The sequence below is a fragment of the Heteronotia binoei genome, chromosome 3, assembly GCF_032191835.1.
Source record: "Heteronotia binoei isolate CCM8104 ecotype False Entrance Well chromosome 3, APGP_CSIRO_Hbin_v1, whole genome shotgun sequence".
Taxonomy (NCBI): domain Eukaryota; kingdom Metazoa; phylum Chordata; class Lepidosauria; order Squamata; family Gekkonidae; genus Heteronotia; species Heteronotia binoei.
The window spans coordinates 53544706-53571565 of record NC_083225.1 but is presented as its reverse complement, the minus strand read 5'-3'; the positions used below and the strand labels follow the sequence as shown (position 1 = coordinate 53571565).

Below are 26860 nucleotides of genomic sequence, written 5' to 3'. Positions count from 1 at the left end.
GGGACTACCTTTACCTTTTACTATACTCTAAGCGGGTTGTGGAAAAACATCGCAGTGGAGCTCTGTAGTGTGAAAATAATTCAGTAATTTGCCTGAAAGCAAGCTTCTGTCTTAGTACAGTATCTTAGTTATATATTGCCTGTGGCCAGCAGAAAACCACATATCAGATTCTCCTTATGGAAATAGTATTGTTAAGTTAATTAATACAGTACAGTTGTATAGAAGCAATATAGTGAGATCTGTCTGTAAGATATACTTGAAATAAATGTTCTTCAGTCTAGATGCTTGATCTAGCATCTGTAAGTAATATTTGGCTTTTTTATTCCTTAGTCTTGATGCCAACTTTTTCTAAGTTTAAAAAAAATTCTGGTGAGCTAATCGAGTGTGCTATTGTGCAGTACAATTAAGTCATAATCTCTGTAAGTGGTTGCTTCTAAGCATCCATTTATGTTGAGCTTTTTGGCTCCTTGTATGTGACTTAGTTTTTATTTAAATGGCTCTTTCTACAAGGGAATAACAAAGCAACATACAAAGCTCTGCACTTGAGAAAACAAATGCTGTAGTCTTTCTTAACAACATAGTTTGAGTAGGAGATTTGGCAGTTGGAATAAACCCCATTTCCCATAAATAAATTTGCATACTTTATCTGAGTCAGATATTTGAGTTTTTAAAGAATTTGAGATTTTATGATGGGAAGTAATAGCGGCAAGAAAATAGGAGTGGCAAGTAACAGTGTATGGTGGACAGGAATGGTGTATGTGGATACATGCATATATGTAACTGACTATTTTAGGGGGATCTGTAGCATTATAGGCTCTAGGAACTTGTGTTTAAAAGTATATTTTAGAAGCCTCTCAGCAAATTGAGGCACTCACCTATTGAGTTTAAAAAAACTTTTGCTGATCATTTATTTGACATGGGTATTTAAACCCCCCCCCAAAGAAAGTCCACTTTCTCTCCATGGAAACCCAAAGCATCTTACCATATTACTCTTTGTTGCTCTACTTCAGAGGTTCCCAAACTTATTTAACCTAATGCCCCCTTTTCAGAAAAAAAAAATTACTCAGCACCCCCCTGGAAATCTGCCTTCAAGAAGTGGACTAAAAGATGCAGTGACATATTTGCATACAGGATAAAAAAAGATGTTGGAAAGAAGACACTTGGAAGCTTGAAATTCTAAAATTATTCTATAAAATCAACCATAGTAACATTTGCATACACAGAGAATTTTTGACATTTCTTTATAATTATTATCCCACCCTCCCTGCAAGTGGGCTCAGGGCAGGTAACAGCAGTTGAAATATAGTATACAATGCAACACTTCCATCATACAGAACAATGCAACAAAACCAATGAAGATAAAGTATGCAGGTAGCAGTAAAAATGAAAAGCAACAGGCAGTCTGAGTTCAGTTGATCAATTAGTTCTGGATTGCAAAATGTTGTGGTCAGTTAAGTCCTACTTCTCAGTCTTGCTCATCCACTTCTCTTTCAAATAGATTCAGTTCCAACAAACTGGCAGCCCTGCAGTCTCCAACTTGAAAAGATATACCCACAGAAAATTAAGATAACAAAGGATAATATTAAAATAAGAATAGGGGAGAATTGATCCATGGGTATCTGGGGCTCTGGGACAGCTGTTTTTTGAGGTAGATGCACCAAATGTTCACCATAGCATCCAGTGCCACTACTCAAAACACCAAGTTTCAAAACAGTTGGACCAGGGGGTCCATTTCTATGAGGCCCCAAAGAAGGAGCCCCTATCCTTCATTGTTTCAAATGGAAGGAAGGCATTTAAACAATGTGCAGTCCCTTTAAATGTGATTGCCAGAACTTCCTTCAGAGTTCAGTTGTGCTTGTCACAACCTTGCTCTGGGCTCCACCCCAACGTCTCCTGGCTCTACCCCCAAAATCTGCAGATATTTCTTGAGTCAAACTTGGGAACCCTAACTGCACATGAATAGTTGGGGAAAAGCCACCTTTGCAATTTCTTTAATTTTGAAATCATTACTTACCATCAGCAGTGCAGAGATTAGAGTAGTATCTGAAGCAGCAGCTGTTTATCTCTGTTTATCTCATTCAGCTCCGTGGGAAGTAAGGTCAGAGCGTGGGAAACATGAAGTAATGAATGAAACAGGCAGCCAGCAGTGGGCTCCTGGCTTCAGGCAATTCAGGAAACACTTAACTGCTTCCAGAATGACATGAAAGGATAAGGAAGTTTCTTTGAAGAGGCTTTACTACTATGGAGCTAGAGAGGCTTCTTTGATATAATGCCAGTTGGTCATTGCTTGGTTTTTTATGACTGTGTCATCGCTACAGGATTGGGTTGGGAGGGCGACTAGACTGCCATGGTGCCCCATCCACAAGTCGCAGAAGCCTTCTGTAAAGAAACTTAACATTTCATCAACCATGTGTGCGTTTGTCTGCATCATTACCTGGAAAATGACAATACCCAAGTTCTAAGTGTTTGTGTGGGTTACTATCAGCTTAAGTAAGCCTAGAGACCATGTTCTTAATGGTAAACACTTGTAAAATAGTAAACACCTGTGAACTGTCAATTCCAACTGACAGGAGGCCATCTAATTTGACAGGTATTTGACAGGAGAAGATCTAGATGGGCCCAGCTAAATTGGTTGTTTTGTACCAATGATTGGTTGCACAATTCTAGCACTTTGACAGCCAGTCAGGGATATAAGTGGATTAGTAAAATATCAAAACTCAAGAAGAGGAGCAGAAGATCATTGCTGGAGCTAGGGGTTCCTCTGCCCTAGGCATGCCCCCCATGCGCTCCTGAGGACATCATTGCTCCAGCCAGCAGGCAAGCCGAGAGCCCTGTGTGGCACACACAAGTGCTGCCTCATCGCCACTTTTCTTCACAGGGCAAACGTTGTCTGTGCTTGTCAGAGGCTTCAAAGGAAGCCTGCAATGAGTGTCCCGTTTTACTGCTGCCCACTGCTTTCTAGTTGAAAGCGGCTGGGCAGGCGGCACCTTCCCATTGCACTCATCAGCTCTGACTAGTGCAATGAGAAGATACCGTCACCCAGCCGCTTTCAACCTGAAAGCAGCAGGCAGTGGTAAAATGGGACTTTCTTTGGAGGTTTCATTGGAAGCCTCTGACAAGCACAGGCAACATTTTCCCTTCAAAGAAAAGCGGCTCTTGGCTTGCCTGCTGGATGGCAAGATTATGCCACATGGGAAGGGGGAGTAAGGGGGCACCCAGCAGTGCCCCCTGGCAGGATGGTGCTCCAGGCAGTCGCCTACCTTGCCTAATCCCACATGCTGCCCCTGCAGAAGACATTCTTGTGTCTGGGGCATTGCAGTTGGCTAAAATCAACAGAAGCAACCACCTGGTGACCAGAGAACTGCAAGAAGGCTGATGCTCTGCAGAAAACCTTGTGAGGAGAAAGCTGCAGGTTGGAACTCTTCAGAGAAGTTTGTGCAATTGCCTCAGTGCTTCCACTGTCCTGACTTGAACTGTATTGCTGAGAGAGAAACTGCAACCAACCTTGAGAAGCTGCTAGCTGTAGCAAGTATTAGCTAGGATATCGAATAAGGTTTTTTGTTTCTGTGTTTCTTGTTTATCTGTACACCTCTATTTTTTTTTATTCTGCCTTGCAAATAAACTGCATCCTTATATTTTAAGTGGATAGAGTTCTGGTCCTCATTACTAGTCTAATTGGGTGAATTTGCACTAAGTAGCAGACAAAAAGGAACCCTCTATTTTTGTTAATGGGAATTTTTCTCTAAATTAGAAATTCTGGATACCACCCAGAAACATGATGTTTTGACACCGACCACCTTCTCTTCTCTTCTCTTCTCTTCTCTTCTCTTCTCTTCTCTTCTCTTCTCTTCTCTTCTCTTCTCTTCTCTTCTCTTCTCTTCTCTTCTCTTCTCTTCTCTTCTCTTCTCTTCTCTTCTCTTCTCTTCTCTTCTTCTCCCTTTATGCTTCCACCACCCCCTGATTTTTATTCATCGCCCCCCAATTGCACCCAAGGCTACTACCGCCCCCTGGATCGTTCCAGCGCCCCTCAGGGGTCAGTACTTTGGGAAACACTGCTCTACTTCATTCTCAAAGCAGCTAGGGTTGTCGGCCTCGAGGTAGTGGCTTGAGATCTCCAGCTGTTACAGCTGATCTCCAGGTGACAGAGATCAGTTCACCTGGAGAAAGTGGCAGCTTTGGAAGGGACTCTATGGCATTATACCCCATTGAAGTCCCTCTGTTCCCCAAACCTGACCCTCAGGGTCCACCCCCCAAAATCTCCAGATATTTCCCAACTTGGAGCTGGCAACCCTAAAAACAGCTAAACTTTTGAGGTGGATTAGAGTGTGAGAGGCACAGGGTCACCCAGTGAGCTTCTGTGGCAGAGCAGAGATTAGAATACAGTTTTTCCAGCCCTGTTCTCAAACCACTGTGCTATGCTGACTCTCCTTATTGGTTGTACAGTACAAAACTTTAAAAAGTGGTCAGCTTTTGTCCCACTCACAGAGTGTTCAAATATGGTGCAAGTATTTTTGATGGCCTTTAAAATAATTTGGCTTGGGATAGTAGGAATTTTCACTTCCCACAGTTCTTTCCCACCCTGCAGCTTGTCAAGATTCTCCCTAAGGGACTGGAGGGGGCGAACTCTGCAAATTGTTTCATAGCCTTTCTCTAGGAAAAACAAAATGCAATATTAGTTTTCAGGTTCATGGAGTTGATGCATCAGGAACCTTTGAAGCACTGGGTGAAGTCAATTTCTCTAAAATGTAGAATAAATGTAGACTCTAATTATTCAGAGGAGCCTGAATAGAAAGAAGTCTGTCATCTTAGGCAAGGCTGTTGGATTCTTTTTATGAAATACTTTTATTACTTATCTCTATATTCTAAAAGTGTTCTTTCTCTTCAGTTTTTCATTTGTTCTGTTTTTTAAAGTATAAAATGTAGTTTTTAATTAAATGGGAATGTTAGCAGCAAAAGTGAATGAAAGGAGTTAGTTGTTTCCTTTTAAGCAGGCCCTTTTCAACTTGAGTGTGTGCTTTGTTTGCCCTTCATTTAATCATTTCTTAATTCTGTGTTTCTTTTCCTCTACCTCCCTCCTTTTCCCATGATGAGTAGAAGTAAGATAAGGGATAATGAATCACTCTGAGTCCAATGAACTGGTTTTTGATTTCCTTTAACAAAGTGAGGAGCTTTGGAGTGACTGTGAGAACTAAATTACTGAATTAGTGGAGGTTATAAGGCAGCAGTGTGGGATTTGTGCCTTTCCTTACCAAGTTTTAGGACTCATACCTATGTGGCAGGGGTGGAATGCTAGCAGGAGCTCCTTTGCGTATTAGGCCACACACCCAGTCCACATGCCCCTGATGTAGCCAGTAAAGGGTAACATACATCGTTCTGTCTTGTGATCCATACAATCCTTACACTATCTGAGGTGGATTAGGCTGAGAGGGAGAATGATTGGTTGAGGGTCACTTTGTGAACTTCGTAGTTTAGTGTACTTTTCTCACCTTGTGCTAGTGCCTCTAACCGCTATGCCACACTTTGTCTCCATAGTAGATATCACTTGCTAATTTAAAACTCAAGTATGAATCATTTGTACTAAGAAGCACAGTGGTTGTGATATGAGAGTTAGGATTGCCAGGCCTCTTGGAGATTTCTGTTTTTGCTTCTTTTTAATTTGTCTGTACCCCTGTCACACTTCACATTAAAATCTACTAAGGTTTGTGGTTTTCTGCTGGCTTGGAATGAGGGCAGGGCAGTGCTGTTGAACTGGAAAAGCAACAGAGACCCCTTTGACAGTAGCTGAATTCATTGAGTACATTCCTGCACTGTTAAAAATCACTAGAAATTATGCTGCACAGTTAAATTTTATGTGAATTGCAGTAATGTGTTTTTTCAATCAAATAGGTTTATTGACCTAGTTGCACTGGTTTTTAAGAGCCTTACAATGTCATCCTAAGCAGAGTTCCACCCTGCTTAAGCACATTAATTTCAGTGGATTTAGAAGGGTGGAACTCTGCTTAGAATGATCCTGTTCTCAGACTAGTTTACTGTAGATGTACTGCCATGTTGAACATGACCCCCATCAGTGGACACTCAAAATTGATGGGTTGGGACTGTGTAGAGTGAAGGGAAATTTTTCAAAAAATCTGGCAAAAGTGGTATTTCCTTTTCAAAGGTGTATTCTCTTTCCTTCCATTTCTTTAATGGAAAATGTATTTGATATTTGGTATATTCATATATTTTGTAAAAAGAAGGAAATTCCCATTGACAGTAGCTGAATCATTGAGTGCATTCCCGCACTATTAAAAATCACTAGAAATTATTTTGCACAGTTAAATTTTATGTGAATTGCAGTAATGTGTTTTCTCAATCAAATAGGTTTATTGACCTAGTTGCACTCGTTTTTAAGAGCCTTACAATGTCATCCTAAGCAGAGTTCCACCCTGCTTAAGCCTATTAATTTCAGTGGATTTAGAAGGGTGGAACTCTGCTTAGATTGGTCCTGTTCTCAGACTAGTTTACTGTAGATGTACTGCCATGTTGAACATGACCCCATCAGTGGACACTCAAAATTGATGGGCTGGGACCGTGTCAACAAATTGTGTGTGTGTGGGGGGGCGGTGGTCAGGGTTTGCAGAAAAATCTGACCATTTTTTTTAATAGAGGGGGTTTTAACCACCTCATGTGATCAGAGGCAGAGATGATAAGCCCTTATTCCTTGAGACAGCCCATGAATGGGCAGCAATGCAGACAGCTGGGCAGATGGAGTCACCAATGCTGTCTCCCTGTCAAGGCACAGTGAGTAGGTAGATTTGCTGGTTAGGTAGCTAGGAATCGAAGCAACAGCAAAAGTATTGAGAGCAGATAGGCTGCCCAGCAAATTTCTGGCCTTCTGGGCAAGGGGTGGAATGGGAGTGCCCCTACAAGTCACACAAGACCCTCCTTGTGCTAAATACAAAGGGCTAAATTGCACTCTTCAATTAAACTGAACAGTTAATTATAGCTAAGTAACTACATTGTAGGCTAGTAGGTAAGTAAAACAAAGTCTTATTTTGGGGTTGTATGAATATATTTTTAACTTGCCCTCCATCTGTCACTGTCCCGTGCTGTGGAGGCAATGGCAAACTATGTCTGTTTGGTTCATGCAATGAAAACTCTTCAGGGTTGCTATAAGTTGGCTGCAACTTGAGGGCACTTTATACACAGAGATATAAACACTAAATATTTAAAAATCTCTTTCAACTTTCAAAAAGTAATATACATTTAAAACAATAATGCAATAACTCCCTCATCTTTCCTTTTAAAGAGAAAATTGGATCGCTAACTGTCATTTCTTTTTTTCCCCCTGTAGGGTCGGCATGTCAAGACTGGTCAACTGGCAGCCATCAAAGTCATGGATGTTACGGAGGTAAGTTCTGAAAGGTACTGTTATCCTAAAAATACTTTTTAAAAAAGGATTTGGTCATCCCTGAACTCTACATTGTTTAGGAGAGGGATCTCTGTGCAGTAGTATGCATACTGATTCCTTGTCTGGGTGCCAAAATAGAAAGAATTGTATTTTGGTCTTAGATGTAATAAATGTATACCCTTTTTAGGTTAGAAAGGAAATGTACCCAGTAAAGATCCCAAAGGGCTAAATGCAGAAACATCTGCTGAAATGTTGAGCAGATTTGTTGGCAGAATTCAACAGTGTAAAGCAGCAGTTGTAATAGACTCAGGGGAATTTACTGTGGAGCTTCATATGAGAACAGAGAGAAATAAACATATATATGTAGTTAAAAAATATAAATGTACTTAAATCGTTATGTTTTAATAGCTTTACTTGAAGGCATTCGTTTTTTCCCTGCCAAGAAGCATTTTAAACATCTAAAAAGGAAAGGCTAGTTCTGAGAGAATAATATCCACTGTTATCACATAGACTTTGTATTTTATAATCAGGCAAGATTTATTCATCAGCTGCATTTTATTAGCTCAACAATGTCTGAAACATTTTGAACCAAGTGAGCCTGCTGTTTGAAAACCAAGGCTTATTCTGCTTTGTGAAGAACGGAAGGATTTTGAATTGGAATAATGACTGAGGTTTGCTTGTTTCAGAAATTTACCTCAAAATTTCATTTCATTTCTATTTTTTGCCTGCTTGAATTACTTACCTTTTTGTATATTTGGCTATGCAGCTCAAGTCTGAAGCAGGTCTGAGGGTTTGTGGAGAAGTAATGGATTGGTAACAACTCAGTGCTTGCCTTTACCTTTTTAATTTTAAGAATTAAAGAGAACCAAACCCCCAAAACAACAATAGTTCAAGTACTTAAATCTGTGTTGCTGCAGTGAAAGAGTTGTTTGCTCGATATGATATGTTGTATATTTTAAGGTATGTGTTGACATGGATGGCCCAGGCTAGCTCAATCTTATTAGATTGGAAGCTAAGCAGGTTCGGCCTTGGTTAGTGTTTGGATTAGGGTTGCCAAGTCCAATTCAAGAAATATCTGGGGACTTTGGGGGTGGAACCAGGAGACTTTGGGGGTGGAGCCAGGAGACATTGGGGGCGGAGCCAGGAGCAAGGGTGCGATAAGCAGAATTGAACTCCAACGGAGTTCTGGCCATCACATTTAAAGGGACAGCACACCTTTTAAAATGCCTTCCTTCCATAGAAAATAATGAAAGATAGGGGCACCTTCTTTTGGGGCTTGTAGAATTGGACCCCCTCGTCCAATCCTTTAGAAACTTGGGGGGTATTTTGGGGAGAGGCACTAGATGCTATACTGAAAATTTGGCGCTTCTACCTCAAAAAACGGCCCCCCTAGAGCTCCCGATACCCGCAGATCAATTCCCCATAATTCCCTATGGGAATTGTTCATGGAGATGCATGATGGCTGTGGGGGAGGGGCTTCCCCCGCCGGCCAGCTGGCTGGGGGAGGGGGAAAGCCTGTAGAACCGGAGGATCCCCCGCTGGGACCTGGGGATTGGGAAGCCTAGTTTGGATGGAAAAACCCCAAGAAAATCTAGGCTTGCTATGCAGAGGCAGGCAATGGCAAATGACCTTTAAACATCTCTTCTCTTGAAAATTCCCAGAGGGGTCACCATAGGTCGGCAGTGACCCCTCATCCTCATCCATGTTTTAAGGACTTGTATGTTCTGAGCATGCCACATGATAACCATAAAACTACTATAACATATTCCTAATGAATGACACTATTGATCTCTCTGTAACTAATTGTAGGAGTAAGACAGTTCACCAAAACTCAATGGGTTTCTTAAAGCTAATTATTGATGTGCATACAGTGTGTGTGTGTGTGGGGGGGAGGGCTGCAGTTCAGTAGAAAATTGACTAAAATCACCCCTTTTGCATGAGTTCTTTCATGAGCAGAGCAAGTTGCTTTCTTCTTTGTTCCCGAGGGCCCTTCAGTCCTCAGAAGCAGCTTGTGCAGAGAGAATGGGAGGAAATCCATTTCATGAGCTTGTTACATTCACTGCTGTTATGTCTGAGCCATTCATTTCTTGTTTTTATAAAGTATTTATTTTAAAAAACAACTTTTTATACAGCTGATATATTTAAAGGCTTTTAAAGGTTTTGTGCAATTTGAGGATAAGTCAAACTAGTGGAAAGTACTCTTTCATTTAAATATTAAAAACACAATAGGAAAAATAAGGAATTATTAAGGGGAGAAAAAAGATGAGAATGCAGAATTTAAAAAATAATGATGGTAACAAAATTAAAACAAATTTGTTTGTTATATGTTCCGATACTATGAACTTGAACTGCATTTGCAAAATAGATTTAAACACCTAAAGTCTCTTATCTTTCCATAGCAGACGTAGGGGAATATATTAGTGAAATGATTGTTCCTTTGGCAAAACTACCTGCTGCTGGTCAGCTTATTATAAACTCAGGGTTTTGTTTTTTCCTTACAAGATGTTCATGTGGCATATAACATATGATGTATCATATAAAAATGAAATAAATTTTTTTAAGTGGGTCTAAATATAATTTTGATCTTGATAGTTGGTTTGCTGCTGCTGTCTTTTTCCTGAAAGAATAATTCTTATTTGCATGAAATAGCACTGGTATGTATAATTTGTGAATTTTAATGAATATAATCACATTTGTTCAAGTCAGCCAGAGTTTTGCTTTTTCTATGTGTAAAAATATTTCAGTTCTGTTCAACTGCAGTTAGGTAAGGCCAGGTTTAAATGCAAGGAGGATAATTTGGACTGTATACAAATCTTTTCCATAGCATGTTCATAATATGGATTAAATACATTTTAGAGTGCCATTGAAGATAGCATTGTTAAATTCTTTTTGGTTCTGTTATTTGGTTAGGAACTATTCACGTTTGTCTTCTAAACCGTGCTCACTTTGCTTTGTACTTTTATAAAGCTACAATTAAAAAAATGGATCAAAGCTTTCCTTTTTATTTAACGACTGTATGATTTAATAAGCAATATGTGAACGATAGACCATTCCTTCGTGTAAGAGGTTATAAGAGGTGGTCACCTTGCCACCTCAGATTTGAAAGGGGAAAAAAGAATTCTAGGACGGATTGCTAACAAGGCCGGTGTCAGACTTCCTGGTGCCCAAGCTGGCAATTTAAATTGCATGAGAGGGTCCCAGGAGCATCCGCTGCTCTCACCATGAGTGAAAGCCCCCACCAGTGAAAGCTGATTGGTGGGACCTTTCACTGGGGTGGGGAGCACTGGCAGAAGCAGCCAGGCAGGCCTTCCCATTCATTTAAAGAGCCCACTAAGCTGGCCGGTGGGATTTTTAAATTGCGTGGGGAGATGTGTGGCTGCTTCTGCCGCTCTTCCTGTGCAACTTGTATCGCTGGCGGGGGCAGCCATGGCCTGATTTAAAGACCCCTACTGACCAGCTAGCTCTCCTGCATTATTTGAATTGCTGGTGGGGGAGGCTCTCAAGCCCCTGCCCCACCAGCAATCCAAATGGAGTGGGAGAAGTGACAGAAGCAGCCACACACCTCACCCAACCATCTGGTCGACAGGCTCTTTAAATGGAGGGGGACACCGGCCTGACTGCTTCTGCTGACACTCCCCACCCCAGTGAAAGGTCCTACTGATCAGCTGACCATCGGGGCCTTTCACTGGCAGGGAGGGCAGCGGCTGCTCCTGGGGCCCTCCTGCATGATTTAAGTCACTGGGAGGGGACTGCACCCTCCCGGGGGCACAAATTCAGCACCCCCCCTAGGGCCGTCGCCACACTAGGTGACTGCCTAAGGTATCCTAATGAACATGCTGGCCCCGGGTGCTAATGTTAAAAACTCATCTGACTCTGTTTTTTAGGAATGAGGGACAGGAACTTTCTGCCTCTGGAGAAGAGGTTGGGCAAGAGAGTGATCACAATGCTAACTCCCTACTGGGAGTCATCTTTCTGATCTTCCCACCCCTATAGGCTTCTTGCTAGATCCCAGCAGCAAATCCATTGAAGAAGAAAAAGAGTTGTTTTTATACCCTGCTTTTCTTTACCATAAGGAGTCTCAAAGCAGCTTATAATTTCCTTCTCTTCCTCTTCCCGTAACATGCACCTTGTGAGGTAGGTGGATCTGAGAGAGTTCTGAGAGAACTGTGACTGGCCCAAGGTCACCCAGGAGGCTTCATGTGGGGGATGGGGAATCAATTTGGTTCTCCAGATTAGAGTCTTCCGCTCTTAACCACTACACCATGGTGGCTCTCTAACAGCAAATCCATTGAACTGTTTCCTTGGGAAAGAAGGGATCTCACACTTCACTCTTTTGGTTGAAACTCAAACCTGTGGCCGGTCCGGCGCTGAGGTTTCCAGCACCCCAGGCTGAAATTTGCCCCCGCCCCCTCTTTTCTTTTTTACAAACGCATGATTACATCATCAGGCTGTGCACGTGCAAGCCCTCCTATTCTCATCCCTCTCCCGCTTTGAAGCAGGACAGACCCAGGCACACCCTCCCTGACACCTTGCTGAGGCTTGCAAAGCCTGGGCAAGAGTGGGAAGACAGCGGGCGTGCTCAGAGCTACTGGCTCTGAGCGCGCTTGCTCCCCCCCCGATCTTGCAGAGGCTTGCAAGAGTGGGAAGACAGTGGGCAGAGAGCGGCCGCCCTCCCCCCTTTCCTTCGTCACCCCCCCCGTTGCCCACCCCCCAGGCTGATCCTTAACCCCTGCCCTCCCTCTGTCATGGCGCTGAAAGCCAGGCCGCACTCCCCCCTCTGCAGTTGCTGCTTCCGAGGCTGGTCCTTACCAGCTTCAGTGTGGCTGCACATGGCTTCTAAGCCTTTGAAGGGCCCGCGGGAGGAGAGTTTGCTCTCCCTCCTTCCTGGAATTGGAAGTGAGGGAGAGCGAACTCTCCTATTGTGGGCCCTTAGAAGCCGTGTGCAGCCACATTGAAGCTGGTAAGGACCAGCCTAGGCTTGGGGGGGGTGGAGCATGGCACTGGCTTCCAGCACCGCTAAGGGAGGGAGGGAGGAGGGCAGCGGTGGGGGGGAGATTGTGCCAGAGGGTGGTAGGCGCCCCTGTGGGAGCCGGCGTCCTAGGCCATTGCCTAGTTTGCCGACTCCCATGTGCCGGCCCTGCCTGTGGGCACAGCAGACAAATTTCTTATCTCAGGCGGGTGAGAAGATCAATGTGGAGAAGTTCTTAAATGTTATCAAAGATTTCAGGTTTTCACGGCTGGTAACATCATTAGGGTTTGTAGAATCTTTTGGGATCAAGTGCCGTGTTCTACTGGAGAAAGTTTTCCTACCAGACGTTTCGTTCTCAGCTGCGGAGAACATCCTCAGTGGCGTTGCAGCCGGAGCAGGCGCTCAGACCTTCTTGGCTGCTGTGCATTGAGTCTGGTAGGAAAACTTTCTCCAGTAGAACACGGCACTTGATCCCGAAAGATTCTACAAACCCTAATGAGTTCTTAAATGGTTTTGTGGGGCATAGTAAAGGCAGGTGATAAAATTGGCGTGTTCCACTTAACTCCATAATTCTTTCCAGCCCACTATTTTATCTGATTTTGCATTGGTGGGTTAAACCAGTAAGGAAGTTTCTTATTTCCAGAGCAAACCACTTTTCCAATCAACAGCTGAGGCTTTGGTCAGGGCATTTTGACTTTAAGCCTTGTAGATTCAACAACCTTCAGAAACATGACTTGTACATTTAAACCTTAAAAATATGTGAAGCTGATAATCGTTCTGATTATATTGTTATGAGAACACTAGAGGATAGTACACCCCTCATGGAGTGTGTACAACTTGCCTAACATTTCTGAAGGGATCAGTGTTTACAAGTATTTGAAAGAGCCTTTGAATGGTTTGACTTTGCTAAGATCTCCCTGTAAACATGGGGTGGTCTGAAATGGAGCCAGTAGAAGCACATAAGGAGGTAATATATGTTCTTTCAGCCCACTCATGTTTGAAAGTCTGAACAGGGCTTATGTGACACTGGACGGTGACTTTGTCATGCATGGCATTTGTATATGGCTTTTGGAAAGCCAGAGCCTCTTCAACAGTCAGTCCTTAAAATTTTGAATAGTTGTAGAGTTAATGGTTTTGTTTTCTGATTCTGGAGCACTCTAACGTTGCTGTTTAGGTTCTGTTTCTTGGCTTTGCTTTTTATTTCTAGTCTGGTCCATGTAGAAGTAAACAGTTGAGTACAATAACCTGCCGGGTTGTAAAGGAAGAATTGGATTACTTTTCATTGTCCTCCTCCTGCTTCCCCTGCCAGCTTACAGTGAAGCTTGTTTAGCCAAAGTCAGAGTTGTATTATTGTCCCCTCATTCATCTTGATTAGGCTTCTCTGCAGTATTTAACAACAATGTTCATCTAATTCTTTCATGTGACAATGATGGTGTGTGCAATATAACATTTATTTGAGCTGTTCAAACCTATAATCATGTTAGTTGCATTCTGTTTAGATGGAGGCTGTTTTTTCTCACACCCTCAGACTTGTTTGTATCCCTGTTTATAGTTGGTCATCATGTGTCCACTGCTGAATGAAGAACATCTCTAAAATCGTTTCAAGAATTCTGCCTTGCACCCCTTTTTTCTTTTAGGGTCTTCAAGTTGAAAGCTGCTTTTCACCCAACAAAAAGTCAAACTCCATAATGGCAAATATGCCAAATTATGAACATTGTACAAAGTGTGTTTGAATCTCTCCCAACAAATTTGATTGATCAAAGCCAAACTGTATTCAGAACTAGAGCAGGTAAAAATTTTAGTGCCACAAGCAGGTACTTAGTCCTAATTTTGTTCAGCTAGGATCCTGGACATCTTGGATTCCTAGGAATCTGGGCATCCCCAGATACAGCACTGAACATCCTATTTAACTGTTGGAAGCTGATTTCTGCTACATATGACCCACTCTCCTTCAGGGGCGGCCCGATACCCCATGGCACCCTAGGCCGACTCGCTGCCTGGCACCCTCCCCACTCCACACCCCTCCTCCCCCGTGCCTCCTCCTCTCTCCCTTCCCCACAGCATGCTAATTTCAAAGCCGGAACGGGCTCTAGTTCCACGTTCTGGCTATCTAAAGCCTCCCTGCCCCCTCCTCCCTTCCCCACCAGCAGGCCACTGCATGTTAATTTCACCCCCTCTCCCCGTGATCAGAAAAACTGCGCTGCGGGGCCACGCTCCCAGTCTGTCAGGAGCAGCATCCTGAAAGGGCGGTCCTGCTGCTGCTCAGCTAATTCCTCTTGATCATCCAGGAAGTGGGGGGGGGAGTCAGCAGCAGCGGGACTGCCCTTTCAGGATGCTGCTCCTGACAGACTGGGAGCATGGCCCCGCGGCATGGTTTTTCTGATCACGGGGGGGGGGGGGGGGGCAGGCTTTGAAATTAACATGTGGTGGGGATGGGAGGGAGGAAGAGGAGGCACGGGAGGGGCAAATTAGGCGGTTGCCTAGGGGGAGGCCGAATTTGCCGTCCCTGCCCTGCCAGCACCCTAGGCAACCATCTAGTTTGGCTAGTGGGGGAGCCGGCCCTGCTCACCATCAACATGCCTGGATCTCAGTACTCAGTGGGATATGGGAGCGAATCTTAGGCTCGTTTGGGCTCCTTCCAGGTAGAATAAACTATAGGACTCATGCGGTCACATGGATATGGTATATTGTCAAGGAGTCAACAGACTGATCCCTTGGGTTCCCAGGGCAATTGCACACAAGTAACCAGACTGATCTTATTAAAAATATTTATGAAGTTTTTTCAAAAGTTAACGAAAGAATATAGCCAACCAATATTTTCTAAACCATACATTATATAAAATTAGAAAGCTAGCTTTTGCTACCTAACACTCTCAAAAACTTTGTTAGGCATCACAGATCATAAATCCAAAATAAAGGCCTCTAGTCAGTGTTGTCTACGTATCCAGCAATTGTGAAACATACTAAGAACATAAGAGAAGCCATGTTGGATCAGGCTAATGGCCCATCCAGTCCAACACTCTGTATCACACAGTGGCCAAAATTTTTATTTACACACACACACACACTGTGGCTAATAGCCACTGATGGACCTCTGCTCCATATTTTTATCTAACCCCCTCTTGAAGCTGGCTATGCTTGTAGCCACCGCCACCTCCCGTGGCAATGAATTCCACATGTTAATCACCCTTTGGGTGAAGAAGTACCTCCTTTTATCCATTTTAACCTGACTGCTCAGCAATTTCATTGAATGCCCACGAGTTCTTGTACTGTGAGAAAGGGAGAAAAGTACTTCTTTCTCTACCTTCTCCATCCCATGCATAATCTTGTAAACCTCTATCATGTCACCCCGCAGTCGACGTATCCCCAAGCTAAAGAGCCTCAAGCGTTTGAACCTTTCTTCATAGGAAAAGTATTCCAAACCTTTAATCATTCTAGTTGCCCTTTTCTGCACTTTTTCCAATGCTATAATATCTTTTTTGAGATGCGGTGACCAGAATTGCACACAGTATTCCAAATGAGACCGCACCATTGATTTATACAGGGGCATTATGATACTGGCTGATTTGTTTTCAATTCCCTTCTTAATAATTCCCAGCATGGCGTTGGCCTTTTTTATTGCAATCGCACACTGTCTTGACATTTTCAGTGAGTTATCTACCACGACCCCGATATCTCTCTGCCAGTTCACACCCCATCAACTTGTATTTGTAGCTGGGATTTTTGGCCCCAATGTGCATTACTTTGCACTTGGCAACATTGAACATCATCTGCCACGTTGATGCCCACTCACCCAGCCTCAACAGATCCCTTTGGAGTTCCTCACAATCCTCTCTGGTTCTTACCACCCTGAACAATTTAGTGTCATCTGCAAACTTGGCCACTTCACTGCCTACTCTCAATTCTAAATCATTTATGAACAAGTTAAAGAGCATGGGACCCAGTACTGAGCCCTGCAGCACTCCATTGCTTACCGTCCTCCACTGCGAAGACTGCCCATTTATACTCACTCTCTGCTTCCTATTAATTAGCCAGTTTTTGATCCACAAGAGGACCTGTCCTTTTACTCCATGACTCTCGAGCTTACTAAGGAGCCTTTGATGAGGAACTTTATCAAAAGCTTTCTGGAAGTCAAGGTAAACAATATCTATCAGGTCTCCTTTGTCCACATGTTTGTTCACCCCCTCAAAGAAATGTAGCAGGTTAGTGAGGCAAGATCTTCCCTTACAGAACCCATGCTGAGACTTCCTCAATAACCCGTGTTCATCAATGTGGCTATTCATTCTGTCCTTGATAATAGTTTCTACCAACTTTCCCGGTATTGAAGTCAGACTGTCTGGCCTGTAGTTACCCAGATCTCCTCTGGAACCCTTTTTAAAGATGGGGGTGACATTTGCTACCTTCCAGTCCTCAGAAACGGAGGCAAATTTCAATGAAAGATTATGTATTTTTGTCAATAGATCCACAAGTTCAACTTTGAGTTTTTCAGAACTCTTGGATGTATGCCATCCGGACCTGGTGACTTATTAGTTTTTAATTTGTCTATCAGTTGTAGGACCTCCTCTCTCATCACCTCAATCTGACTCAGGTCTTTCAACAGCCCTTCCAATATAAGTTGTTCTGGAGCAGGCAAACACTTCTCATCTTCTACAGTGAAGACGGAGGCAAAAAATGTATTCAACTTCTCAGCCATTTCCCTATCCTCCTTTAGTAATCCTTTGACCCCTTGGTCATCCAAGGGCCCCACTGCCTCCCTGGCTGGTTTCCTGCTTCTAACATATTTGAAGAAATTTTTATTGTTGGTTTTTATTTTTTTTTTGCAATATGTCTCAGGCCTAAGGTCAAAGATCTCAGCTAGCCCCTCCTCCCTTGATCCATGGTATAAATATGGTTTTATGACCCCTCAAGTCACATGATGATGACATCCAATCCTTCCCTATGCCTCTGGAAGATGACATCACTGCTCCTGATCATCCCCTCTCATCACTAAACACACATTCTTATGGGAAACTAATTGCCCCATTCCATCCTGGCCTTGAAAGAGATAAGGCTCCAGGCAGCCTGAGAATCCAGTTATCAAACACCTGCAGAGAAGACCAGACACATTACTGTGCACATTAGCCTTTGAGGGAAGGCAAGAATAGAACTTTTCCTCACGTATATGAGTCCAGTCCCCCCACCCCCTGCATACCATGTGTTTATGCCATCTTTTCATTCACTTTGTGCGGTACATGGAAAATGAACTGGCCTTTAAGTGTTTAATTATTTACTTCATTCTCACTGATGTTGCAGCTTAACTTTCATTGAACCTTTAATTATAACTGTCGGAGCTGCAAATGGTCCCACATTTTTCTGAGACATTGGAAGGACAGTCCTTATTCTTAAATGTTGCATGTGTGTGTGAGAGAAGGGGCTCTATTGTCTGACTATTAGTTGGATTATCATGTGTTGATTGTTTTCTGGCTTTTCGGATAAATATATTAACTTTGGTTCTGCAAGTCAGATTTTAAACAGGGCTTCCTCTGACTGTGTGTAGTGTTTTTAAAAATGCTGTGGCATCTTAAAATTAGTCTATCGTGCTGTAAAGCTTTTACAGGCAACAGCAGGAAGTGAATAGGATGCCCACAGCATAATAAAACTTTTCATCTCTAAGGTGCCACAATTCATGGCATAGTTTTGCTAGTGTAGACTTAACACAGTTTCTCCCTAGAAAAGTTTAATGTTCTGTAAGCTGTTGAATGGTGAGCTTCATAGACTTAGAAAATGAAGAGGGTATGAGGAACTCTCTCACCGTACATTACTGGAGCTCTAAACTGAGCTAAAATCCATTAATCTCTCTCAGCTGTTGCAGTCTGTTCTGAAGTTCCTTATGGATGAAAGGAAGTCTTTGATAGTTTTCTGTCAAGTTCCAAAGGAAGTTGAATCAGGGCAGCATCTAGCCTTTTAATGCATGACTGTGGAGCATGGCTGTAGTGGTACAGTTACTCTTTGTGAGCCAGGTCTGAAAACGTATTTGCACAGTTTTGGGGGGGGGGGGGTTTACCCGTTTTGGCTTGGTTGTAAGAGTCTTTTGTTCCATTAGGTAAGACTAAGCCATCAACGAATTCCAAGTTGATAATGCTTAAATTTAAGAGATTTTGTTTTTTAAAGAGAGTGAGAGATTTGTAACTCTTGAATGAGCAAGAACTTTGTTTTCTTGCAACTCAGCATATTTATTTTATTTTATTTTTTAAAAAACTCTGCAAGCACTAACTAGTTTAGGCATTGATTGTAGCCTGGGTGTTTTGATAAGATGTGTAATGTTACATTCACCTGTTTATGTTTTCAAAACTGTGTTTCTTTTGCTGATTAAGGAGGAAGGGTGAAAATCATTAAAAAACATCTGGCAAAAGTGGTATTTCCTTGTCAAAGGTGTGATTCTCTTTCCTTCCATTTCATTAATGGAAAATGTATTTGTTATTTGGTATATTCATATGTTTTGTAAAAAGAAAGAAATTCCCATGAGTTGCTCTTTGATTTAAACTGTTTGTCCCTGTACTCCCCACAGTAGCATTCATTTTGAGCCAAGTTGTCTTGGAGCATTGTGGCTAAAATGCCAAGAGGTAGATTTTTTTTTCTTAAAGAGACAAGCCTGATACTTTTCTTTTATGTAGAAACTGTAACTATGGGAACCCATGCACAGAAGCACAAACAGGCTACTTTTAATCATTTAAACCACTGCCTCCCCCTGTGAGCTCTTTCATTTGTCTGTAGTCTTAGAATTAGTGTTTTGAATTGTAGATCATCCCATGAATTATCTTTCGTACTTGCATGTGCTTGGTCCTGTTTATCAAGTCATTGTTTTGGCTCTGATTTTTTTTTTTGGGGGGGGGGGTGTTATAGTAATGAAGGGCTGAAGAGAAGAGTTTAAGATGTTCCAAATGTGTTGTTTGTCAAAAAGCTATTACAAATAGCCCATTTCATTTATGATGAAAGGTTATGAGTTAGTGGGAATACATCATATCCCCAGTCAGCTTTTTCTCATCTCACAGGAAATCATTCTTCCCTTAGCTTCATTTCCTCTTACCCAAAAGAAAACACAAAAAGCAAACTAGTTACTAGACTTCCTTCCTCCTGAAGGTCTTCTCTGTAACCATCTGCATAACATGACCAGCTCAACAAGAGGTGAAACATACAAAAAAATTCTACAAAATCTATTTAGCAAGAATGAGATACATTCCCATGAAGGAAAATGTATGATCAGACATGCACAGGTTGTGGCTTGGCTTGGTAGCCAGCTTTTCTTTTCAGATAGCCAATTGCAAAGTCCAGTGTCATCACATGATCACTTGTAACAGTGAAATCATTCCTTTTGACTAATTGGACCCTATACCAGGGCCTTTTTTGAAAAGGGGGGGAGCCCAGCAGTAACTCATTTGCATATTAAGCCACACCCCTGAGATCATTGTTCTGCACAGATCTTTTTTTTTCAGAAAAAGCCCTGCGGGAACTCATTTGCATATTAGGCCACACCCTCTGACACCAAGTTAGCCAAAACTGCATTCCTGATCAAAAAAGCCCTGTTAATATTTTATTTTATCAGATTTATATCCTGCCCTCTCCTAATGGGCTCAATAAAAAGTTAACATAGTTTAATTATACTAGAAACTGTGTGAAGAAGAGAGTGCAAAGTGTTTTATTAAAAGAGAAATATATTTACTCAATCAAATAAAAACCAGGTTGTTAATGCACCTGATTGGCTTTGCAGGTCAAGTCAAAACCTAAGCAAAAATATTTTACGGGTTTATCAGCAATCTAGTATGAGCTATCAAATAATGCAAATGATGGTACTGAGGGTAATACTGAAGCTGACATGCTCTAGTGACTTCAGCAGAAGGGAGATGAGTTTTGTTGAAATAAATGAGTAGACAGCATATGTGTGCCCATATGCACAATTCTTTGAGCTGAGTGTGCTAAACTTAGAGAGGCAACAGATTTCAGTTCCTTTATTTCCCCCCTAAAATTTAAGCAATGGAAAGAAAATGCATGTTATGTTATCTTTAAATTTTTACAGGTGGTATTTTAATAAAAACAATGTCCACATCAAGTTTTGGATTTGTTTGACTTGAACATTTAGACCACATTTGATTTATTTCCTCCCCCCAAAAATATATATATATATTTGAGTTCATATATTTATTGCTGATAGGACCAGTGTTCCCTCTAAGCTGCAGAGTCTTGTGAGCAAAAATTCTACTTTGTGAGCTAATGGCATTAAAGTTGTGAGCTACTGCATAAATTAGTGTGCTCTGGGGTCATCCTTCCTGAGCTAAGACAAAAATGTGTGAGCTGGAGGCTAAAAATTTGTGAGCTAGCTCACACTAATTCAGCTTAGAGGGAACACTGGTTGGGACATAAAATTTAAATGGGTTATTTTTACAAAGCAGAAATCAAAATAAACATACTAAGTCAATCATACTATATTTAGGGAGCTGGAAAGGTTTCTGATTCATATATTCCAAAGCCATCTCTTCTGTTCATCAGTGTTTGACACCTTTCCACACTGAAAGGGTGTGGTTTTGTTGCAGGTCCTCATGCTGTCTCCAGTTGTAAGTCCTGATCTCTCAACCTCAGTCTGTTCATCAGCAAACAGTGGTAGCAGATAGTTTTTGCTCTAATCTTTTCTGACAACACACTGTAACCATATTACAAGATGTAGTAATGTTTGAGGTTGCATTTCATATAAGGTGACCTACATGTCAGGGATTTTGTAGACTGGAATTGGGAAGGTAAGATACATTTTTCTGTAGCATCTTTTTATAGCTTCAGAATAGTACAGATGCATTTGTCTCATCAAAGGATATGAGTTGTGCTGCCTTTTCTTGGCAGAATGGTGATGTTCTGTAGAAATCAGCAAAAACGTCAAAGACTGGGCATCACTGCTAAAACCTTCTTTGGATTTCTACTGTGCTTATTATGCTATTGTGTCTCTGTCCTAGGAGCCAGTTTGGTGTAGTGGTTAAGTGCACGGACTCTTATCTGGGAGAACCTGGTTTGATTCCCCACTCCCTCACTTGCAGCTGCTGGAGTGGCCATGGTGCTGTTTTTTCTTCAAAAAGCACCCTCTCTTGAGTTTAAAGGCAAGACATAGCTTGATAGAACTGTTCACAGCTACTTGTGACATGCAATAAAATGAGAAATAAAGATTTTTAAAAGGGCAAGTAAGGATAATAGGCAGGGTCCCCCCCCCCCCCCCCCGCTCCCATGAACAGCAATGCCTGAAGCCAGAAGCATTGTGCAAACACATGCTGGAATTGTTCCCATGTATTAAGAAGCCCAAAACACTTGTAGAACAGTTGTTTGTTGTCCCTGACAAAGCAACCACCTGCTGCAATTTTAATCACCATGGGGTATTGTCCAGCCCCTCCCACCAGTCGTTTTCCACCTTTTCATTTGTCACTGTGCCTCATTGCCTGCCTTTGCTGCCTTTGGCTTAAGCAGGATTTAATGATGTAGTTCCCAGTATGGGTTACAAAATACACAGTGAGGGCCAATATATTTTTCTTCAAAAAGAAATACAAGTATTTATGAGAATGTTTTAGTGAATGTTGTGATTATTCTGTGTTTATAGGAAGAGACTTTAAGGAGGTGTTAATATAAACGGGTGAACAAATTATCTGTTTCCACCCATTCCAGATAGAGGCTTATACACATTTCACAGGATTGCAAAACGTATACTATTTATTCTACTCTATAGATTGCACTAACACTTCTTCCTCTCATAAAGCTATCAGATGTATTGGCAGGTAGGGAGAGTGGCCCATTTTTCCACATTGTGGTCTCTCATTCTGTTAGCATGTGGATTACTTCTGTCCATTTCCTTGTTTCTGATACTTATAATTGAGAAGAAAGGATAAAACCTTCCACTACCAGTGAAAACAAACACATTGCTTCTGTTTGCATAGGCTAAAGCTTTAAAATTGTTACTTAATTATCACCAAGTGCCTCATGGCATACTATATGGAAAAGGCTTAAAGTTTTCTTATTCTAAAACTTCCCAGAAAAAAAGTTAATATTAAAAAATCCGAACCCCTATCAGGTAGACGCTTCCTTGACCTATATTACACAGAATTATTGGGAAGCAGGTAAAAGACTGGTTAAATTCTAAACTTCATACTGAACAGAAATAAAAAAATATGGGTACATTGTGATTAGATATATTCTGGGAGAGGTTAAAGTTACTCAGAAAAGGTTGAGTGGTCAATTAAAGCCATTCTATTTATCATACTATGCTCTATCTAACAAGACAATCTCAACCTACTTGGGATTCCCATTGTTAGACAATCAGCAAAAATGGCAGTTCAGTTTAATACATCTGAAACTGAATCAGAAAGCAGAGTTATAAAAAGTGAGAAGACTTCCATCCTGAGTAAGTATCGCGTTGACTAGCATAAAGGCTGTGATAATACACTGTTTTTTCTTCACCCTGATTGCTCAAGAAAACTGGTACTGTATTACAATTATTAGGCATCCACTTCTTACAGAATCAGGTCAAGATCCACTTTTCCATTCTAACTACAGGCCTTAATAAAGGTTGATTAAAAAATCTTTTCTGTAAGCATGCCTTCAGCACTTTATTTCATTCAGAGGAAACAAGATTTGTTCCAAAGTTAGAAGGGATTGATTTGCATACTGTTAACACTGTTTGCTGCTACACAGAATATGGGCCTTATTCTCATATTGATCATGTGGTAAGCAAAGGCTCACTTGCTGTATAGCACAATGCAGTCCAGTATTTTTGTAAGATAGTTGAATTAATATTTAGACAAAAGCTTTTTACAGAAAGCTTGGCTGTGATGCAGTTCTTAATGGCCTGTAATCTGATAGCTGCCAGAAATTCCTTCTTTCATCTATTCTGTTTCATCCGACTTTAGGTGCCCTTACAGGAACTATCAGGTAAACTATGGCTAGTAATGGCAGGTTGGATGACTATAATCTCACTTTATACACTGAAGATGCATTGGTGTTAGTTGTACAACTTACACATTGAGCTTTAGCTGTGGAACCTTAACAATGATTTCTGGGAACTTTAACTGGATGACATTACCTGGACAACTCACGGAGGAAGGCTAATTTTCTCCAGACCACAGAGTCAACACACTCTTTAATACAGAATTCATTATCTATCTAGGTCTCAACATTATTAGAAAGATTCACTTCATAGTTAAGAACAGCACAAAGTATGCCCTTAATCAGTTTTCTGCCTTTCAAAGAAACATTCACTTTATAGTTAAGAATAACATGAAGGATGCCCTTGATCAAGAGCCAGTTTGGTATAGTGGGTAAGAGTGTAAGAGTGGCGGACTCTAATTTGGAGAACTGGGTTTGATTCCCCACTCCTCCACATGCAGCTCTGTGTGACCTTGGGTTAGTCACAGTTCTCTCAGCTGTTTTCTCAATAGCAGTTCTCTCAGAGCTCTCTCAGCCCCACCTACCTCACAGGGCATATGTTGCAGAGAGAGGAAGGGAAGGAGATTGTAAGGTACTCTGAGACCCCAAGGTATAAATCTGATTTCCTCCTCCTCTTCCAATTGGTTTACTTGACTAGGACAGCAAAATCAAAACTCTTTAAGATGAATGAGATTCCACACATAACATATATTGTGTATGTGTGTGTGTTTGCAATCTGTACTTCTCTTAGTTGGTGTTTATTTTCATTTCTTATATAAAATGCATATGAGGACCTGTTGCGTAAACCCAGGATTTCTTATAAGCTATGGGTAAGGAGTTGGGCAGCCCAATCCAGACATACGTGGCGGGCGGGCACTCGGGCGTGGGCGGATCTACAGTGCCGCTCGTTGTATTCCAAAGGGGAGTCGGTATGCCACGCTGGGAGAGGGGAGAGGGGCCCAACAAATGTGAGAGAACCCATCACCATGGTGATTCCGCCCAGGCTCACACCATTGGCCTGCTGCCGAGGCGGGGGAGGCACATGCTCGCGCGGGATTGGCCAGCCCGTTGCACGTGACCGAGCGAAGGGGTGGAAAGCCTGCGGCTGAGAGGCCGTCAATCCCCCCACTCCCTCCCTCTGTCAGAGACTCTACCAATGGCAGGCTGGTGGCCAGGGGCATGTGCAGAGAAGCAGGAAGTGCCAAGTGCAGGAGTTCCCTATCCTAGACAGCGGCTGGAATGTGGGTCTGGGAGCGGCCAGACCAAGTCCAAAAGACACCACTCCCACCACCTGGAGCCCCTCCTCAGTGTTGACATTCTGTCGCCCCCTGCTATGTGCAAGGAACACCTTCCCTGGGGGGCCGCAGAACTCAGAGTGTGAGCTGCTGGGCATGCATCCACCTCAGCAACCCCCCCCCAAGTGCCCAGCGCACAGCAGCCCTGTGAGGTCGGGTAGGCCGTCAGCCCGGGCAGGCTGAGGGGCGGCACCCCCCTCCCGTGTCCAGCCACGCGGGAGGCAGCGTGGTGGCACATAGCACAATCCCCCCCCAAGAACCAAGTCTGCCCACCCTCCCAGGCACTCCCTTGGAGAGGCCACTGACGGGGGTGGGGGGTCGCCCTGGGAATGTGTAGCATATGCCAAGCAGGAGAGACAGCTCAGACTTTATTTTTCTGGAACAGAGTGAGACAGGTTCCCTGGTGTGCACTGGTTCCGCTCCAAGTGGCAGGCAGAAGCAGCTCCGGGAGTGGGGGGGGGGGGCGGTGGAGCAGCACACGCGGAAGCCTCTGTGTTGGAGTTCCACCTGCAAAATGGAGACAGAGATCAAGAGCACTGTGGGGGCAGCAGCTGGAAGAGTGGGCTGCATTTCAGCTGGGCGCGCTCTTAAAGGAACAGTCTCTGACCCACCTTCCCCCAATGGGGCAGCTGCCACACACATACGCCCTGTGTCCCGCCAGAGGTTGGGAACGTGGCAGAGGGCAGACTGTGGGAGGGGAGCAGGTGGCAGCGCAGGGGAGCAGGGTCAGCAGATGCCCCCTGCCAGAGTCCACTGCCTGGTTCACGTGCCAGAGATGCTCCCACACCGAGCAGTCAAAAGCGAGAGGAGGGGGAGGGGGGCAGTGGAACTTACCCAGCCATGGGTGACAGTCCACGCATGCATAGCCTCCGGGAGCCCGGAACCTGTGGAGACCTGGAAACAAGAGCAGCTAGCCCCAGGGGACAGACCTCTCTCTCCCCCTCGGAAGGCAAAGATACTGTCAAAGCAGTATGGGGCACGCCGCTGTTTTTGCGGGTGTAAAGTTGCGCCTCTCGGGGGGGGGCAAACTGCTCAGGAAGCCACCTAAGCCTGGCTGCGCCCCCAACTCCACTCCTTCCTCTGCCTGAATGCCACGCTCCACTTCACTTCTGCCCTAGCTTGGGCACAGTCCTCAGGCTTGGGTGGCCCCCCACCCATGTACCTCCCCTCCGCTCTGGCGGCACTGGTCATATGTCAGCACAAACCCTTTCTGCGCCCACGTACCGACTCGTCTGGTTGCGCTCTTAATCTTCCTAATATGCATTTAGCTTTCTATTCTTAACATCAGGTATAGACTTTTGAATATTTCTATTAAAACCAACTTCAAGAAGGTGCAACACTGCCAAACTAAGGTTGTTTTTGTTCTACAGATTTAAATGGTAGAGGTTTCTATGATTTAATTTCCACTGAACTTAAAGAGTTCAACTTTGGCTCAATTATGTGAGCAAAACCATGTGACTTGCCTATCACTATTAGGAGCTAGCCGTAGCCTGAATAGTACTCTCATTCTGCAGTCATTCCATTGGGTGCTCATCAGCTACTGGTTCAGTTCAAAAATATTGCACTGGTTCCTTGGTATTGTTTTTGGCCACAGGCTTTGCCATTTGCCATTGGCTGGCAACTCCTCTCTCCTCCTGTTTAAAGCCCTTCTCAAAGCTGATGCACTTGGTTCTATAAAATAAAGACCACAACTTCATCTTGCATTAATGTACAACATTAGCTTGGGAATGCTTCTGATCAGCAGCTAGGGAGGCACAGTTACAGAACAACAGAGCAGTGATATTCAGTCTGTGGCTTAGATATCCATATTTGCAATTATCAGCAACTAAAAGAACCATAGGTATACCCTGTCCACTGCCCCACGAAGCATACACATACAACAGTACAATATAATTATTAATATTATTGTTATTAATATTATTAATATTCGTAACTTCTTAAATTACTCTCTTTTCTGCAGTTAGCTTCCTTCCTTCCAGCTGTTGCCTCAGTGTTGAGATGAGAGTATTGGGGATGGGTGGGCGCTGTTGTGGGAGACAGGCCCTTTACTTCAATTCCTGGAATTAGGGCCACAGTTCAGGGAGGCCACCTCAAGCCCTACACCGGGCAATACTTTGCTCACTTCCAGAAACATGGGAAGGATGACACATTGGGGAAAAGCAACAGGTAGCCTGTCAAAGAACCACATGTGGAATCACTAGTTTAGATTATCTGACCCGGATTTGGACACCTGGCTTCAAATTCCCACACTGCTGTAAAGCTTATTGGGTAAATTTG

General features: G+C 43.0%; 1 protein-coding gene across 6 annotated transcripts in view; it reads left to right on the top strand.

Moving 5' to 3' along the window:
* The window catches only part of MAP4K4 (mitogen-activated protein kinase kinase kinase kinase 4), a 194548-nt gene that overhangs the window by 85219 nt on the left and 82469 nt on the right, over positions 1 to 26860 (top strand). For all 6 annotated transcript variants that reach the window (XM_060233807.1, XM_060233803.1, XM_060233806.1 and 3 more), the window contains exon 3: positions 7334 to 7390. In XM_060233807.1, the coding sequence (XP_060089790.1) occupies positions 7334 to 7390 (57 nt within the window). The remainder of the gene's footprint in view (positions 1 to 7333; positions 7391 to 26860) is intronic.